A 20,376-nucleotide genomic window follows, 5' to 3' on the forward strand; every position below is an offset into this window, starting at 1 on the left:
GTCATTTGTGCATCAATGCTACCTACTCAATTTACCACATATATTTCAAGCAATATGTACTGTAGCTTCCTTGTTCTTCCTACTAAGTGTGTAACCTCACAGTTATCGAGGCTAAAATCCTTGCCCCAGTAGCCTATCCTTTTGTACTTTTCCGCTGTCCTTTTCTGGTATCAGCTCTAAATTTTGAAATTGTTCCCAAAATTTGTAAGCTGTAACAGAGTGATGCCAGTGCCAATGCTTGTAGAACACCACTTCCCAGTTTGAGTAGCTTCCTTTAATTCATTTTGCTTGATTTCTATTTTGGGTGTCTGGAATAACAGGGAAAGCCTAATGGAGATAACAAGGTGGCAGAGATGGGAAATCACAAGGATAAAAATAGCCATCGCCAGTATTATTCCATAAACATTTATTAAATGTACAGTAAATTTCTGCTTCCACCAAAGGCATTATAAGTCATTTAATATAAAGCAACAAAGAGAGGTCCTTTGACATTACAGTACACATCTATGTATTACCAAAGATTTCTTCCAACTGGTTTTTTTTTGGATGTTGGCATAGTTTACAAGGCCAGCACTCATTGCCCATCCCTGTTTGCCCCTGACATGTTGGTGGTGAACAGCTTTCTTGAATTACCACAGTCCTTCTGATAAAGGTACATCCATGGTGCTGTTGAAGATAGGGTTCAGGGATCAGAGGATCAGTCAGGATGGTGCACGACTTGGAAGGAAACTGTAAGTGCCAGGTGTTTCCATGCACCTCCCTCCCTTGACCTTTTTAGAGGTTTGCACTGGGAGGCACTGCTGGCATAGCAGAACTGTCTAATGGCAGAGGAGGATCTGTGTGCAGGGTGTTGCAATTAAAGCAGGAACAATGAGGTGGGTCAAGGCCAGGAAAGGCTGTCCTGGTTGCAAATAGCTGATTGGCCAACTCCAACTACTAGTTCCAGTGTGTATAATATGTAAATAATGTGTGTGATTATTTATATAATTTAGCATACATGAATGAATTATTTATAGTGAAATAAAACAATCTGTTACGCAAAGTTTGCTGTTCTGATCTCACTGAGGGAATGCATGGATGGGGAAGTGCTCTGTTCCCAGTCACTGCACATGTCACTGTGGATGTTAGTCGAATGCTTATGGGGCACAATTCTTACTCTCATCTGTTGTAGAGCTTTTTAAGATGCATTCTTGGGATGTGGACATTTCTTGCCCGCTTCCATTTGGAGTGGGACTGGAGTCACATAAGGTGAGGTCAGATAAGGATAATCATTTGGAGAAAGAAATGAACTAATCTTTTTTTATTTGACTGTCTGACAGGTTTATGGTTACATTTCTGGTTGTAATAACATGAGGAGAATTTAGACAACATGGTCGGGCACGCATAGAACAGGACTGGGAAGAGTCAGGGAAGAGGGGCATGGGATGGTTGACACCAATTAAGTAAAGTGCATCAATGTCTTAACACCCACGCCCTACACCACAATCTGCAGTCTGCCTGCAGTCTTGTTATCCCTCCAACCTCCGCTGAAATCCCAATCCCACATCTCCAACATGTGACTGGCCATATGCTGGTCCTGATCATAACATTTCCCTTTTTCAAAGTCCTGATTTCCTGTCCACTTCTAAAACATGGTGTTGGTCCCTCACATTGGTATCTACCCTTCCACAATGCCAGCAGGTTGAGAGCCAAAGATCAAACAGTCATAGGCAGCCTGCTGCTTCACTCATCAAATACCCTGTGAAGGGTATGCTGGGATATCTAGATTTTTAAAATAAGTACTCCTGTTTTCGTTACAGCTTATTATTTCAGATAATTGATCTTGTTTTGAACATTATTTAAGTAGTGCTAAAGGGCAGGTAGGCATTAATCCAGAAACAAAAATCAAGCTGCTGGGGGAGCTCAGCGGGTCAGGCAACATCTGCGGATGCAAAGCGAGAGTTGACATTTTGTGTTGAGACGCTGCAATGGAACTGAGAGTGTAAACGGGAGATAGTCTGTATAGAGATGTGAGGCAGGAGTTAGCAACTGATAGATGGATCCAGGTGAGGAGGAGTTGATGGGCAGATGAAGCCAGGTGGGGAGAGGGAGGCGAGGAGATAGTGACAGAGGCTGGGAGGTGATCATAGAAACAACCAGGGATTGCAAATTATGGAATCTGATAAGAAAGGAAGGTAGTGAATGGAACAAAATCAGGGAGGGATGCTGGGCAAAAAGGGAACAATAGGAGGGGGGAGGGGATGGGGGACTGAGTGGGTAGAGTGTGTGAGTGATAGACTGATGGAACCAGGTAGGGCAGGGGAAAGAAACTGGGAAACGCGGCTGGAGGAAGTGGTGGTGGTGGGGGGGGGGGGGAGGTTGGAAAGAAGTGGGTGAGGGGGTGTGCAAGGGGACCTGGGTGAATCAGGAGGAGAGAGAAAGGAATGGAGGGGATGTTGGTTACCTTAAATTGGAGAATTCAGTTTTCATGCTATTGGGTTGTAGACTACCCAGGCGGAATATGAGGTGCTGCTCCTGTAGTTTGCGTTTGGCCTCACCCTGGCAATGGAGGAGGCTGAGGACAGGTGGGTTGGTGTGGGAATGGGGAGGGGGAATTGAAACGGCTTGCAGCCTTGAGCTCAAGATGGCCATTGCAGACAAAGCAGAGGTGCTCTGCAAAGCAGTTGCCCAGTCTGTGTTCAGTATGTCTGATGCGGAGGAGGCCACATCAGGAGCTCTGAATGCAATGGACCAGGTTGGAGAAAGTGCATGTGAATCTCTGCTTTACCTGTAAGGGCAGTATAGGTCCCTGGATGGTAGTGAGGGAGGAAGTGTACGGACAAGTGTTACACCTTGTATGGTTTCAGGGAAAGGTGCCTGGGGAAGGGGAGGGATGGATGAGTGAACCAGGGAGTCAGAGAGGATGCTTCCTGCAGAAAGCAGAAAGGGGTGGGGAGGATGGTGGGATCATGTAGCAGTTGGCAGAAATGATGAAGAATGATGTGCTGGATGCAGAGGCTGGTAGTGTGAAAGGGAAGGACCAAGGGAAGTCTAACTCTGTTCTGTCTGGTGGCAGCTGGGCTGTGAGCGGAAGTGCAGGAAATGGAGGAGGTTGGGTGAGGGGATTATCAACCACACCAAAGGGAAAGCCACATTTCCTGAAAAAGGATATTTCCATCTGTCTATCACCCAGGCACTCTACCCACCCATCCCCCCTTCCTCTCCCCCTTCCTCCATTGTTCCCCATTTGCCCAGCATCCCTCCTTATCTGGTTCCACTCACCACCTTCTTTTCTTATCAGATTCCATAATCTGCAACCCTTTTTGTCTCCACTATCATCTCCCAACCTCTGTTGCTATCTTCACCCCCAGCCTTCCCACCCCACCTGGCTTCATCTGCCCATCAACCCCTCCTCACCTGGATCCACCTATCCTGCTTCCCCCCTCCCCCTTCTCCAGTAGCTTGTTTTTCGCTCCAGATCCCAGCACCTACAGTCTCTTGTGTCTCCACTAATCCAGAAACCATTTTTCTGTTTAACAGGGCTAGGATGCAAAACTGTGAGAGCCATTGGAGCAGAATGATATCAGGACTGTTGCTCTCCATTTCAGAGCAACCTTTACAAAACAACTAATCTCATCATTTTTCAGACTGGAGACCAGTAGTGTACCATAGGAATCATTGTTGGTCATATATATTAATGATTTGGATGAGAATGTAGGTGGCATGATTAGTAAGTTGACAGATAACACCAAAATCAGTGTATAGTGGAGAGTGAAGAATCTTGTCTAAAGTTGCAATAGGATATTGATCAACTGGGAAGGTGGGCAAAGTAATGGCAGATGGCATTTAACTCAGATGACGTGATGCATTTTGGGAAGTTCAACCGGGCCAGTACATACAGTGAATGGCAGGGCCCTGGGGAGTTGTGTTGAACTGAGAGACACAAGGGTACAAGTACATAGTTTCCTGAATGTGGCAACATAGGTAGACAGGGTGGTGAAGGAGGCAAATGGCATGCTTGCATTCATCGGCCGTGGCATTGATTACAAGACTTGGGATGTCATGTTACAAAATATTGGTTGGACTGCCCTTGGAGTAATAAGTGCAGTTATGCAGAATGGTTTAGAAGAACATGGGCCAAATGCAGGCAAATGGGACTCGTTTAGATAGCCATTTTATTCAACATGGATGAATTGGGCCAAAGGGCCTCTTTCCATGCTTTATAACTCTATGAATTATTGAACATTGCTCAAAGTGTAATGCCATTTCATTTGTTTCTTCAGGTTCTGCACAATGAAGTTCTCTTTGTTTCTGGGCTTTGTGGCGGGGTCTATTCTGGTTGTAGCCTCAGACCACAAATTCAGTTCAGCACTGGATGAAGAATGGGAGAACTGGAAACTACAGTACAGCAAGCAGTACTCAGAGGTAAAACAGAATTTGTTCTCAGACTACACCTACTGTGACAGTGTATGCCAGGAGGAGGAAGGGCAACCTCAGCAGTCTCTTTCTAATCAGTTTGTCAGTGACCAAGTCATCGATTTGCACTGCTCTTATTTCCCATTTGTCACTGGTCTAACATTCCACTTTCCCATCGCTGCTGATTACCGCAGTGTCAGCTTGCCACAATGTCAAAATAAGCACTCCCAACCAAGCTAATGAATCAAGAAAATCGAAGTTGCATGCAGTCTTAATTAATAAACCTGGTTGTCTCTTAAATGCCTTTATACACTGTACAACCCTGGTGGCATGACTAATGTAGGGTTGTACCTGACAGTTGAAGCAGGGGTCACAGAAAGTATTAGAACAGATAGAACTGCAATACTTAAAAGGCATTCATACAGGTACTTGGATAGGAAAGGAGTAGAGAGATATGAGTTTAATGCGGACAAGTGGGATTAGTGCAAATGGGCAGAGTGAACAACCGGGGCTAAAATGCCCATTTCTGCGCTATTCTGTGATTTTATGATTCCACCATTGGTGAGTTCCCCACTGTCAACATCCTGGTAGACACCATTAACCAGAAACTCAACAGCACCAGTCACATAAATACTGCAACCACAAGAGCAGGTCAGGGGCTGGGTGTTCTGCAGTGAGTGACTCATGGGCTGACACACCAACACCTTTCTCAATCTACAAGGCACAAGTCAAGAATGTGCCTGGACAAGTGCAGCTCCAACAACACTCAAGAAGTTGACACTATCCAGGATAAAGCAGCCTATTTGATGGGGATTACACTGACTACACCAAACATTCGTTCCCTCCACCACCGGTGCACAGTGGCAACAGTGTGTGGCATCTAGAAAAAGGAACAGCAGTTACTACTCAGGCTACTCTGACAGCACTTCCCAAACCCACGACCTCTACCATCATAAAGAAGGTCAAGGGAAGGAAGTGCATGTGGACACCAACATCACAGGTCCCCCTCCAGGTCACGCACCATCCTTACTTGCAAATATGTGTCCAATCCTTTATCATGACAGGGCCAAAGCCATGGAACACCCTGTAAGTAGCACAGTAGAAGCACCTTCACTACAAGGACTGCAGTGGTTCAGGTAGGTGGCTCACCCGCAGCTCCTCAGGGGCAATAAACGCTGCCCTTGCCAGTGGTGACCACGTCCTGAAAAATAAATAAATGAAGCACAAGACATCTTTCACATGTGGTAGCAATCCCCTCTTCAAGCTGTCCCCTAGGTTATGTGCAGCTTCAGTACCTGAGTCTGTGGCTGCAGATGTTCTATCATGTGACAGTGTGAATTCATTGTCACTTTCCTCTGTGTCTTCTATGATTGCCTGGCCAAGTTCCATTGCTGAAAGGAGGAGGCTTGATAGAGGAGGATGGTTTGGTAGGGGGAGGTAGATAGTGGGAAGTGGTTGGCTACAACATGTGCTGCTTGCAAATCAGATGAAATTGTAGGATGAGGGGCAAAGCAGGTTGTGGAATTTCCTTGAGTTTCCATCCCACTGCTGATACAGCATCCACAGTGACCACTCCATTGATGACAGCCTCTGTCTCCACTGGAATAATGTGATGCTGTTTCACCTGTCACTCTCCAGCTAGCTTCTGATGACTCTGGTTGTCTGCCCTCTTGTCCTGAAAGAGAAAGGGAAATTTGTGTTTGAGGGTTACAACAGCACTAAGACTGTGTGCAAACAGTGGGGTAAATAAACGTTAGGTAGGTGAGCTTTTTTGTGGAAGTGTAGTAAGGATTTGGTGCATTTAATTGTTCAGTCCACAGGATACGTCATTCAAGCATGCACTCAATGACTTTGATCACACATTAAAAGCTATAGAATTGTTCGCAGCATTGGATGCAACAGCCATCGTTCTACATTCTGAGTGTGTGTCTGTGTGACCTCATGCCCTCCTGCAGAATCAGGATATCTCCTCCTGGACCAAGCCTCCGATGTTGGATAATAGTTTAACCAACCCTTTCCCAGGTTCTGCCATTCTTGAACCTCTCCCAGATCAGCTTCAATTGTAGATGGCCACATCCTGCCACAGCCACCAAGCACCTCCCCTTTAAGAGATGCACACTAGTTTCAAATAGCATTCGTCAGTCACAAAATTAGCACCTATGGTGAAATAATAAGCCAATGAGCAGTGTGCTCCCTGCATGTGGAATGAGTCCCTCCTCTCAGACAAGGTAGGGGCAATTGAAGCATTACGTAAAGTATTAATTCAGTTTTTGCATACAGCCTGTGAAAACTTGTATAATAATGGTAAAGAAAGGTGATAGAGCTTGACTTTGCCTTTATGTCTTTTTCAGGGTGAGGAGATCAACAGGAGAATGATTTGGGAAAGTGCCATGAGTTACATTGAACAGCACAATCGAGAATACTCATTGGGGAAGCACACATTTACTGTGGCAATGAACCAATTTGGAGATCTGGTGTGTACAAGATGCAAAATATGTGTGTCTGTCAGATGCCGGTTACTGAGGTGCTATTACTGAGTGAGCTATGTTCCATTTAGTGGTATCACGTTACAAAGTCCAACCTCTCTTGCCAATGTGTTTCTTTCTTTCTGCTCACCAATGCAGCCAGCATCATGGTGAGCTGCTGCCTCGAGCCTAGTGTCCTCTTTGTGTTTGCCACTGTGAAGTAAAGGAACACGATGGCCACAGCTGCACCAGGCCAAGTAGCACTAAAGAAATAATGACTGTGTATAGGCTGTGCTGCATGCACCAGCCATATCAAACTCTCCTGATCCTCACCCCCTTCACTGAAATAAAATCCAACCAAGCATTGATTTTGATTATCTTCATAAGCAGGATGTTGCAAAATTGGTGAGAAGCAAAGTTGAAAATAAAATAAAATCTAACTGAGAAATATTGGATCGCAGTTCAAAATGTCAACTTCTGTCCTCCAGAGCAATGACTCCAATCCAGAGGCACTCTCTGCCTCAATGTATGAGCTTCAGTGAGGGTGGCCATAGGATTTAACCACAGAGTATTAGAACCAAGCTGATCCTTGTGCCAGTCTGACAAAGAGTCTTTGACCTGGAGAGTTAATTCTGTTTCTCTTTCCATAGATGCTGTCTGACCTTCTGAGTGTTTCCAGCATTTTCTGTTTTTGTTTCTGATCCTTGTGCAACTGCTTTGCATCAGTGCATTAAATTACAATCAGAAACAGGAATGCTGCCTGACTTTCTTCTCTAAGTCCAAGATCAGTGAGGCAAAATGTAGACCTCAACTGCAGTCCAGCTGACATCAATTAATTCACTTTGGCTGGAAATGAAAGCTGGTTCAATGACACTCAGTATTGCCCCAGATAATTTAGCTTTTACCCATTTCCCTCACTGGCGTAAGTGCTCTGTGAGTTTATATTCACAATGGAAGATGGTTTCACATTAAATAGGTTGTATGAATAATAATGGCTCCAATTTTGAATATTGTGCACTGGCCATTTTGTCTTTTTCAACTTAAATATACCTTACTTTATATCGGATTCTGAAGAAAGATGGTTTAGAATTTGTTTACAAAAAAAACATTGATGTAAAAGAATTACATTAAGACATTTGCCGATTGTGTTAACATCCATCAATGTAAGGATGAACTTCCTATTATGATGTACTGCAGCACTGTTTTCCTGGAGTCTAGTGCACCTAATTAGGGTCAATAAGTGTCATACCCAGAACTCATTTTTGGCAGGATTTTCAGCCACTTTGGTTGGAACCATAACTGGCTCTTCCCTGACAGAAAAAAAGCATTTAATGATGCCAAAGGCTCAAACTGAGCATTATTTAAAAGGCTAGACACATCTTTCTTTCAGCCATTGATTAAGTGCTGCACAATTCTCTGCCAAACAAACCTCACACAGGCTAACCCAACCCAGGGTCCCAATCAGCACAACCTTACCCCATCCACCCACTCAGTGATTTTAGCAGGGTGATCCTTGAAATTAAGTGGCCAGAAATGAAGATATGTTGCTGAAGCAGAAATGATACCATGTCCACCAGATCACAGACAAGTAAAATAACAAGGAGAAAGACACCTAAGACAGGAGGAGGCACTCATGGCAGGAATGCCTGGGAAGAGTCAGTAAGGGCAGGAGTGCCCTCTGTGAATGCCTGCATTTTGGAAACCTTGATTTTGAAGTGGCCAAATGCCCCTCCCAAGTCTAAGTGCTGAGGTCACACCAAAAATGAAAGATTCCCCACTTTGCTGTTGGGGCCACTCCTGATAACTGCATGGCAGGGATAAGCAGCAAAGTGTTTCAGCAGAGGCTAGCCTGTAAGGAATCTGAGGCAGGGTTTCTGAGAGTAAACGTGACCCGGACTTTACTGCAAGAACAGGAATGTGTTTAGTTGCCAGGAATATCTCAAATAACAAACAAGTACAAGTACCTGCACTGCTCGCAAAGCCTAGGTGAGAGTCACCCTCTCAGAAACTTTGCCTCAGGATCCCTGCAGGCTGTTCCTTCTGAGGTGAGCTACATTATGCCTTTATGGTGCTGACGAGGGGTCAAGATTAGCTTCACTGAGAAAGTGAGAAATCTTTCTGACAAATGCAGCTATAACATTCAGATCCGAAGGTGGCAGTTGACTGTGGTACATGTCTTAAAAAAGGTCCACAAAACAAAGTCAGGCAGCATTGCTCACAACAGCACATCCCTTCCTGATGGGCTTAACGTATTCTATGCAAGTTTTTAACAGAAGGGGATTGGTATATCACCACCCTCCCCAATAGCCTCCAATGCACCTGAACCCATTGTCACCAATGCAGATGTAAGATCAGTCTTCTGGAGAATTAACCCGCGGAAAGCATCTGGCCCAGATGGCGTCCCTGGCCATGTCCTTAGATCCTGTGCAGATCAGCTGGCAGGGGTACTTGAAGAAATTTTAACCTCTCCCTGCTTCAATCTGTGCTTCCCATATGCTTTAAGAAGACCACTATCATCCCGGTATCTAAGAAAAGCAAAGTAATGTGCCTTAATGACTACCGCCCAGAGGCTCTGACATCCACTGTCATGAAGTGCTTCAAGAAGCTGGTAATGGCCCGCATTAACTCCAGCCTCGCAGACAACCTCGACCCACTGCAATTCACCTGCCGCCGAAATAGGTCTATGGCAGATGCCATCTCCCTGGCCTTACACTCATCTCTGGAGCATCTGGACAGCAAAGACACTTAAGTGAGACTATTGTTTATTGACTATGGCTCCACCTTCAATACTACAATTCCAAGCAAACTCATCACCAAACTCCAAGACCTGGGACTCAACACCTCCCTCTGCAACTGGATCTTTGACTTCCTGACCAACAGGCTGCAATCAGTAAGGATACACAGCAATGCTTCCACCACGGTTATTCTCAACACTGGTGCTCCACAAGGCTGCGTCCTCAGCCCCCTGCTCTACTCCCTAAACAATCATGACTGTGTGGCCAGATTCTATTCTAACTTCATCTACAGGTTTGCAGATGATACCGCCATAGTGGGCCGTGTCTCAAACAACGAGTACTGGAAGGAGACAGAGAGCTTAGTGACAAATTTATTGAAACTGTTTTAGGCGAATTGTGATTGCTGTTTTAACATCAACAGGATGATGCAGACAAAGTTCTAGAGCAATGTAGCTATAAACACTTCAGATCATTCTTGCCTGAAAAACCTGATTTCCGTCAAAGAGCAAGCAAGAGCACAGAAGGTGCTTGATATTCTCATCTCTCCTGATATTGTAAACAAAATACTGGTGCATTGTAACCCCAGGAGGTTTCCTATCCTCCTCCTGCGTATTCCCCATGGACTGTCACTACATTAATAAATGTACATGTAATTGCCTTTCTAGACCAATGAAGAGTTCAATACACTCATGAATGGATTCCTCATGAATGAAGCTGAAAATTCAACTGAGGAAGAAGCTGAAGAATATGATGGGCTTGATGATGATAATGAAGATGGTCTCGAGTTGCCAAGTACTGTTGACTGGAGGACAAAGGGTTTGGTTACACCAGTGAAGAACCAGGTAAAAATTGGAAAACAACACTCCAGTGCTAATTATGATGTTTCATTGATATCTTTTAGGAACCAATGAGGTTAAGTCTTATTTGTCTGAAAGTGCTGTCCCTATTTGCTTGATAATGCTGCTGGTGTCTACTGAGTTCTGCCACACATGTGGAGTCATGCACTACTGGGTAAAGTTCATCTTCAATCCCACACAGTCAATATGTAATATAGTGGCATATGCGTACTATCTCTTGCTGCCCAAAATCCAGTTCTTTTGAAGTCAAAGAAGCTGAGTGTCAAACGTGACCTACAACATGAATATAATGCTATATTAGGAACTTAGTGTATGTGACTGAAGATGAATTTCATTGCAGTTGACTGCTGAAGATCAATCCTTTGCACAAAGAGGCAGTGGGTAACTCATTCCAAAATACACTCTCTTTTTTGCAGGGCAGTACACATTTTAAAATACAATATACAAGTATAATTAAAACAAGTAAAATAAAATCTTGAATTAAAACCTGGCTAAGCTCAACATCAACTATGTTATGAGGTACACCTTGGACATGTCCAAGATCTGTATTCCCTCACTCTGTCCTTGTGCCTGAAACTTCTAATGTTAAACAGCCTTCAGTATTACTTAACTAAGCTCTTTCTTCTTGTCCAGGTAAGTTTAAGTAGTTGGCAAAAGCAGTAAAGAATGGAACGTTTTTAGATGTTATATTGACTTCCTTAAAGCCATAGATTTGTACAGCAGAGAAACAGGCCCTTCAGTCCACAATGTGCATGCTGCCCATCGTACCTACCGACACCAGTTCCATTTATTTACATTAGGTCCAGAACTTTCTACTCCTTGCCAAATCAAGTACTTGTCTCGCTGCTTCTTAAATGTTATGAGAGTATCTGCCTCCACCATCTCTTAGGGCAACACATTCCAGACTCCAACCACCCTCTGAATTAAAAAAATTCCTTGTTACATCCCCTTTAAACATCCTCACTCTCATCTTAAACTTATGCCCTCTTATCTTAGACACCCCCACCATGGGAGAAAATTTTTTACTATCTACCCTATCAAGGATGTCTCTGAGAGGGCACAGGACATTGTAAAAGGGGAGGGTGAGTAGCCAGAGGTCGTGGTCCATATCGGTACCAATGACATGGACAGGAATACAGATGAAGTCCTGTAGGGAGTTAGGTATTGATTTATAAAATAGGCCCTGTAGGGTTGTAATCTTGGGATTACTCCCCCCGTGCCACAAGCTAGCGAGGCAAGAAATAGGAAGATAGTACAGTTAAATGCATGGCTAAGGAGCTGGTGCAGTGGGGAGGGCCTCAGGTATATGGATCATTGGCTCTCTTCTAAGGCAGGTAGGACCTATACAGGAGGAATAGGTTGAACCTGAACTGGAGGGGAACCAATATCCTGACAGGGAGATTCGCTAGTGATACTCGGGAGGGTTTAAACTAGTCTAGCAGGGGGATGGGATCCAAAGCAGAGGTGTGGCAGATGGGAAAGTTGAGGCTAATATAAATGTTAAAATGTGCATATTCAGTAGACAGGACAGGTAGGTGCTAGACAGAGAGCAAGGAAAGTATGAAAAACTAAACTACATTTATTTTTATACAAGAAACCTGATAGGTAAGACAGAGGAACTCAGGACATGAATTGGTACATGGGACTGGGATATTATAGCCATAACAGAAACATGGTTGAGGGAGAGGCAGGACTGGCGGTCCAGTGTTCCAGGGTACATATGCTACAGGCATGATGGAGATGGAGATAATAGAGGAGGGGGAGTGGTTGTTTGGATTAGGGAGAACATCATGGTAGTACTTAGTGAGGATATTCTTGGGGCATCATCCAGTGAGGCTATATGGGTGGAACTTCGAAATAAGAAGGGGATGATCACTTTGATGGGATTGCATTATATGTCCTCCAGTAGTCTGCGGGAATTAGAGGAGCAGATATGTACTGAGGTCAGAGGCAACTGTAAGAATAATAGGGTTGCAATAGTAGGTGATTTCAACTTCCCTCATGTTGACTGGGCCTGCCATAGTTCAAAGAGCTTGGATGGGTTGGAATTTGTTAAATGTGTCCAGGAAAGTTTTCTCAAACAATATGTAGGTGGCCCTACTAGAGAGGGCAACACTGGACCCCCATTGGGAAATGAGGCAGGGCAAGTGATTGGGAGAGTCTGCTTGCAGGTAAAGGGATGTCTGGCAAGAGGGTGGCTTTTAAGCATGAGACAGGGAGAGTTCAGGGACAGCTTGTTCCTATTAGAGTGAAAGGCAAGGCAGGCAGGATAAGGGAACCCTGGGTGACGAAGGATATTGAGGCTCTGGTCAGGAAAAAGGAGGCGTATGACAAGTATAGGCAGCAGGGATGAGGCACATCTCCTGAGGAATATAAGAGGTGTAGAAGTACACTTAAGAGGGAAATCAGGATGGCTAAAAGAGGATATGAAGTAGCTCTGGCAGATAAGGTAAAAGAGAATTCTAAGAGATTCTACAAGTATATTAAAACCAAAGGGGTAACAAGGGAAAGAATAGGTTCCCTTAAGGATCAATATGGTTGTCTATGTGTGGAGACACAGGAGATGGGCGAGATCTTAAATGAATATTTCTCATCTGTATTTACCATGGAGAAGGTCATGGAAGCTAAGGATTTAAGGGAAATGAATAATGTTTTGGAACATATCCACGTTAAGAAAGAGGAGGTGCTGGCTATCTTAAAGCATATTAAGGTGGATAAATCCACTGGCCAGACCAAGTGTACCCTAGGGCATTGTGGAAAGCTAGGGAAGAAATTACAGGGGCCCTGGCAGAGATATTTGCATCATCTTCAGCCACGGTTGAGGTACCGGAAGACTGGAAGGTGGCAAATATTGTGCTTTTATTTAAGAAGGCCTGCAAGGACAAGCCAGGGAACTACAGGCTGGTGAGCCTAACATCAGTGGTGAGAAATTTTCTGGAGGGGATTCTGAGGGAAAGGATCTACCAGCATTTGGAAAGGCAAGGACTGATTAGGGATAGTCAGCATGGTTCTGTGCATGGGTAATTGAGTCTCACATATTCAATTGAGTTTTTTTGAAGAGATATTGAAAAGGGCAGGATGGTAAATGTTGTCTACATGGACTTTAGCAAGGCCTTTGACAAGGTCCCATATGGTAGTCTAGTCTGGAAGATGAGATCACATGGGATCCAAGGTGAGCTAGCCAATTGGATACAAAATTGGCTTTGTGGAAGGAGTCAGAGATTGGTAGTGCAGGGTTGTTTTTCAGATTCAAGGCCTGACCAGTGGTGTGCCGCAGGGATTGGTGCTGGGTTTATCATCTATATTAAAGATTTGGATGAGAGTGTAATTGGCATGGTTAGTAAGTTTGCAGATGACACCGAAATTTGTGGTTTAGTGGACAATGACAAGGCTTATCTAAGATTACAACAGGATCTAGATCAATTGAGGAAGTAGGCTAAAGAATGGCAGGTGGAATTTAACTCAGAGAAGTGTGAGATGTTTAACTTTGGCAAGATAAACCAGGGCAGGACCTACACAGTAAATGGTAGGGCCCTGGACAGTGTTGCAGAACAGACTGACTTGGGGGTAGAGGTAGAAAGGATGGTGAAGAAGGTGTTTGGCATGCTTGTCTTCATCGGTCAGGACGTTGAGTGCAGGAGTTGGGACATTATGTTACAACGGTACAAGTCGTTGGTGAGACCATACTTGGAGTATTGTGTATAATTCTGGTTGCCTGGCTATAGGAAGAATGTCATTAAGCTGCAGAAGGATGCAGAAAAGATTCATGAGGATGTTACCTGGGCTGGAGGGCTTGAGTTATAAGGAGGGTCTGGATAGACTGGGCTTGCCACGTACAGCAGTGGAGGCCAGATCATTGGAGGCGTTTAAGGAAGAGATAGATAGATATCTAATTAGTCGGGGTATCAAGGGATATGGGGATAAGGCTGGAAATTGGGGTTAGAATAGTTTTTTTTTGCACCCCCCCCTCCCCACCAATTTCTCACTTCTTTTTCTTTTTTCCCTTTTCTTTGGAGCAGACTCGATGGGCCGAATGGCCTACTTCTGCTACCTTGTCTTGTGATCTTGTGACATTTTAAAAGGGAACTGAGGGGCAACTTTTTCACACAGATGGTGGTGGGGATGTGGAATGAGCTGTCAGAGGATGCTGTAGAGGTGGGTACAATTACAATGTTTAAAAGACATTTGACAGGTACATAGATAGAAATAGTTTGGAGGGATGTGGGCCAAATGTGGATAAGTGGGACTAGCTCAGTTCGATAACTTGGCCGGCATGGATGAATTGGTCTGAGTGGCCTGTTTCCATGCTGTATATCTCGATGATTTTATAACCCTTCACAACTCTCCCCACTATTGAGTACATCTTCAAGAGGCGGTGCCTCAAGAAGGCGGCATCCATCATTAAGGACCCTCACCATCTGGGACATGCCCTCCTCTCATTATTACTGCCATCAGGGAGGAGGTACAGGAGCCTGATGACCCATATTCAACGTCTTAGGAACAGCTTCCTCCTCCACCATCAGATTTCTGAACGGTCCATAAACACATGACCACTACCTTATTATTCCTCTTTTGCACTATTTACTTATTTTTGTCACTTATAGTAATTTTTATGACTTGCACTGTACTGCTACTGCAAAGCAACAAATTTCATGACATATGTCAGTGATAATAAGTCTGATTCTACAACTATGTATCCCCCTCACAATTTTATATACCTCCATTAGGTCTCCCTTCAGCCTCCTCCACTCCAGGGGGCAGAAAGTCCTTGTTTTATAACTGAATTGCAATTCGGACAACATCCTGGTGAATCTCCTCTGCAGCTCTTTCCAGCACAGTCACGTCCTTCCTATAGTGTGGCAACCAGAACTGTCCACAGTCCCCAAGTTGTGACCTAACTAGTGTTTTATAAACTTGTGAAACATTGACATCCCAGTTCTTGTATTCTTTGCCACATCAATGAAGGTGCCCTCAGTCATCCTATATGCCTGCTTCAGCACCTTATCCCCTGTGCTGCTACTTTTAGGGATCTATGGACTTGTGCTCCAAGGTCTTTCTGTTTATCAAAATCCCTAGGCTCTACAATTTACTGTACACATCCTACTCTTGTTTGCCTTCCCAAAATGCATTACCTCGCGTTTGACAGGATTAAACAACACCACCAATTTTTGTATCATTTGCAAACTTATTTATCATGCCTCATACATTCACATCCAGGTGACTAATATATATCACAAACATGAAGAGTCCCAATCCTCATGGTACACCACTGGTCACAGACCTCCAATTAGAACCCTCCACCACCACCCTCTGCCTCCTCTTAGGAAGTCAGTTGTGGATCCCAGAAAGCATTTGATAAGCCTCTTGAAGGAACTGTTATCTAAACTTGAAGCTTAGAAATTGCAGATATCTTATTAACCTGTTTCAGAAATTAATAAAGCAGCAGGAAACAGAGAATCTGAATAATGGGCAAGTACTCACATTGGCAGGATGTAGCTTGTGAATTCACATAAGAATCTGTATGGGACCATCAACTATTCACAATATTTTTAAATGACTTAGAGAATGTGATAGAAAACCACATAATCAAAATTGCCAATGCAACAATGATAAGTCATGTTCTAACCAATCTAGATGGAAGCATTAAGTTACAAAGCTTAATAGTTTAAGGGAATGGGCAAAAAATGTCAAATGGATTTCAGTGTATTTCCTAAGTGTATTTCAATGGATTTCCTAAGACTATCCACTTTGGATCTAAAAATAGTACAAGGAGCACATTCTAAGTGGTGAAAGGACAGAAGCAGCCAGATCCATGTACATGAGTGGATAAAGAAAATGTTCAAAGGATGCTAGAGAATACTGATCTTAATTACTGGAGGGCTATAAAAAAAGAGTAAAAGTTATCCTATAACAATACAATGCCTAGGTTAGGCCACCACATCCTTGCAAAGGTATATTCACCTTGGAGAGAGTTCAGCATAAATTTGCCAGAATGTTATCTGGAATTCAATGGTTAAATTAGGGTAAGAGATATAGAATTTATGGTTGAATATCCTGGAAGATTGGGGGAATGATTTTATTGGAGTTTTCAAGGTATTAGGGAAAAGAGACTGATAGCAGAACTGAAGGTTTCAGGAGTTAGGAACCCATTGTACATAGAGTAGGGAGCAGAAGTTTGAACTCCCTTCTGCAAAATGCCAAATGGTTCAGGTGAGTTGCTGATTTTAAATTTGTGATTGGTAGGTTTTTGTTAAAAGTATCGGGTAAGATGATGAACAGGGAGCTATATGGAGATACATGGCATGACCTCTATGAATGTCACAATAGCCTAGTCTTATGGCAGAAAACAGAGCAACTTTTCCCAATAAAAGCAGGTGATTTCCTCAGAAAAAATGTAGCAAATAGTACACAAATTATGGACATGCAATACCATAGTGTGGTTACCAGGATGAACGATTAACTACATTAACCATTCCCTCTCTTGACTAGAAATAGTATTGTCGCTGGACGCAGCCTTTCTAATTCAATATTTTTATTCCACAAGTTTCCTTCACAGCCTCACAGTCCATATCTACAACATGGCTTAATCTATGTCCTCAGTCTTGAAATTTTTTAACAGGGCACAAGGGTGGCACAGTGGCACAGAGCTGCTGCCTCACAGCACCAGAGTCCTGGATTCAATCCTGACCTCGGGTGCTGTCTCTGTGAAGTTTGCAGAAAGTTGCAAGAATAATAGGGTTATCAAGACTGGGACTGCCATCGTGCTAAGGGCTTGGATGGGGTGGAATTTGTTAAATGTGTTCAGAAAAGTTTCCTCAGGCAATATATAGAAACCCCAACCAGGGAGAGGGCAAAGCTTGACCTACTCTTGGGAAATAAGGCAGGACAAGTGACTGACGTGAGTGGGAGAGCACTTTGGGACCAGTGACCATAGTTCTATTAGATTTGAATTAGTTATGGAAAGAGACAGATCTGGTCCACAAGTTAAAGTTCTAAGTTGGAGCAAGGCACATTTTGGTTGCATTAGAAAGTAAAAATTGATTGGATTAGGTTATTTGCAGGCAAAGGGACATCTGGCAAGTGGGAGGCTTTTAAAAGTGAGATATCCAGAGTTCAAGATCTGCGTGTTCCTGTTAGAGTCAAAGGGAAGGCTGGCAGGAATAGGGAACCCTGGATGACAAGGGATATTAAGGCTCTGGTCAGGTACAGGCAGCTGAAATCCAGCAAATCCCTGGAGGAGCCCTGGAAGTGCAGGAGTGTACTCAAGAAGGAAGTCAGAAGGGCGAAAAGAGGGCATGAGATAGTTTTGGCAGAAAAGATTAAGGAGAATCCAAGGAGAAGGGAAAAGGAGTAACTAGAAAGAGAATAGCTCCCCCCCAAAGACCAAAGAGGACATCTTTGAGTGGATCCACAGGAGATGGACGAGATCCTCAATGAATATTTCTCCTCTTTCTTTTAACCATGGACATGAAGACTTTGGGGCTTAACATAGTTAATGGGGATGTCTTGGGGATAGTCCACATTAAGGGAAGAGGAGGTACTAGATGTCTTAAAGTGTATGAAAGTAGATAAATCTTCAAGGCCTGTTCAGGTACATCCAAGAACACTATGGGAAGCTATAGAAGAAATTGCGGAAGCCCTGGCTGAGACGTATCATCGTTAGTGACAGGTAAAGTGCCAGAACACTGGAGTGTTGCCAACGTCCTGCCTTGATTTAAAAAGGGCTGCAAAAAACTATAAACCAGTACACCTAACATCTGTGGCAGATATGTTACCAGAGGGATTCTTGAGGGATAAGATATACAAGCATTTGGAAAGAAAGGGGTTGATGCACACTTAGCATATTGTAGCATACTTCTATATTTTTGTTCTGGGTCCTTTATACAAGTGAGGTGCATGTGCACAGGGGCTACTGGGCAATTGCCATGACCTCAAGGGCATGTTATGATATCAGTTGCATTAATTTTTCTGTGCACATGACTCAGGCAGAAGGGCAGAGGCCTGTTTTGGTCCAATTAAGGGTTAACTGGGCTGCTGCCTGGGCATACATCGTCTTCAAAGTCAATCTTAGCTATTTTTCTCTGTGGTTGTTCTTGCCACAACTTCCTGACCACCTCGTTGTTTATGTCCCCTGCTCCCTAATCGCCTTTGCATCTTATCCCAATTCCCACCCAGACACAGGCTCATTCATCTTCCAGACTGATATTCACTGCACCAATTCCCCCAATGGCCCAACTTCATACATTCCTGTTTTGACCTCCACCAAATCCAGTCCAGTCCTTCCCATGACACTAACTGTATCATCTCTTGCCCTCTGTACCACCACATTCTCTCTCTACCCCACTGATCCTGTCTCCACCCTGTGATCCTCTCCCTTATTGTTCAATACATGCAGAAACATCTTAAAGAGAAAGTTACTTAATGACATTTTGCTGACTGACATTCTCACCTCCTACCCCAATCATCCAATCTGGCTTTGGGCTAATCTAGTGCCATTCTTTGGGCTTTTTTGGATTTTGGTCTCATATCTATCAAGAAATTGGTTGATATGGTCCAGTTTTTCTTCTGACCCTTTTTATCAGCAGAGAGAAATGGATGTCCAGAAGCATGCTAACCTACAGTGTCCTTGGTCTGATGCCTCATCTATTTTGCTCAAATTCTTCTGCATCAACCACATCTCAGCCCTAAAAAACAAGGGCAGAAGCAGTGCCTTCACAACACTGATGCTCATAGTGTCTGGAAGTCTCTGTACATTTCCCAAAAGAAGGTACACTTATTTGTCCAGTGTAGATCTGTACTCCATCTCAGTGGAGATGAAAATGAGGTGATGTTTACATTGGATTGCTTTCAGTGTGACTGTGTTTCGGATTGCTAGGGACAATGTGGCTCCTGCTGGGCCTTCAGTGCAACCGGAGCCCTCGAGGGACAGTGGAAGAAGAAAAAAAATCAACTTATTTCTCTGAGTGAACAGAACCTTCTGGATTGTGACCGTAGATCTCATGGATGCAGAGGTGGATATATGCGAAGTGCCTTTGCGTGTGTAAAGAGACTCCGTGGCATAAACTCTGAACGTACTTATCCCTACACTGCACAGGTAAGTCTCTTTTCAATAGGTATTTAATTTGCCCAGGTTCATTCATGGTGTTAGATGGCAAAGCATAACATGTCCAGATGGTATGTCTTCTCTGTTCAGGTGTATTACTTGGTTGAGGAGATGAGAACATTTTGATTTTACCTATACAATCATGGGAATGCGGAGGTCTCTGCCAATGTCGGCATTTATTGTCCTTCTCTCATTGCCCCTGAAATGAGAAGGCAGTCGTGAATCAACCACACTGGTGGATCTGAAGTCACATACTGCCTTTGCTGGGTAAGGATGGGAGATTTCCTTCCCTGAAGAATATTAAAACCAGCTGTATTTTTACATGAAATGGAAGTAAGATTTGTTAAATTACTTGAAGAGTTCCCCAGCTGCTGTGGTGGGATTTCAACTCAGGTCTTTGGATCAACAGAATATAACCGCCCCGCTACCACATCCCTTGCCTTGTGCTGCTGGATGTTGGTGTATCGGTCACCCGAGTCAACACATTGTGCTTGCTCTGTGTTTGACTTCTGGAATTTTAAACATCTACCAACCAGCACATCTTTGGGATGTGGAAGGAAACTAGAGAACCCAGGGTAAATTCAAGAGGTCACAGGGAGAACATGCAAACTCCACACAGACAACACCAGAGGTCAGGACCAAACTTTGGTTGCTGGAGCTTATGGCGGCAGCACCAACTGCTGTGCTACTGTTTAAGCACAAAATGATTTAAATTTGGGGTGCAGCCGATAAAAAGGCATTAATGTTTGATACAAAGCATTACATTTAGGGTGTGAACTATTTTGGAGAGTACTTTATTATAAGCAGAGTTATTTGTAACA

The 20,376-nt window shown here is 43.8% G+C and overlaps 1 protein-coding gene across 2 annotated transcripts in view; it reads left to right on the forward strand.

Annotated features, from left to right (window-relative positions):
- LOC127582611 (procathepsin L-like) overlaps nucleotides 1–20,376 on the forward strand; it is a 36,381-nt gene that overhangs the window by 2,678 nt on the left and 13,327 nt on the right. For both annotated transcript variants that reach the window (XM_052038051.1, XM_052038052.1), the window contains exons 2-5: nucleotides 4,263–4,404; nucleotides 6,747–6,869; nucleotides 10,261–10,437; nucleotides 19,328–19,546. In XM_052038051.1, the coding sequence (XP_051894011.1) occupies nucleotides 4,263–4,404; nucleotides 6,747–6,869; nucleotides 10,261–10,437; nucleotides 19,328–19,546 (661 nt within the window). The remainder of the gene's footprint in view (nucleotides 1–4,262; nucleotides 4,405–6,746; nucleotides 6,870–10,260; nucleotides 10,438–19,327; nucleotides 19,547–20,376) is intronic.

This window comes from Pristis pectinata, chromosome 24 (assembly GCF_009764475.1).
Source record: "Pristis pectinata isolate sPriPec2 chromosome 24, sPriPec2.1.pri, whole genome shotgun sequence".
NCBI lineage: Eukaryota > Metazoa > Chordata > Chondrichthyes > Rhinopristiformes > Pristidae > Pristis > Pristis pectinata.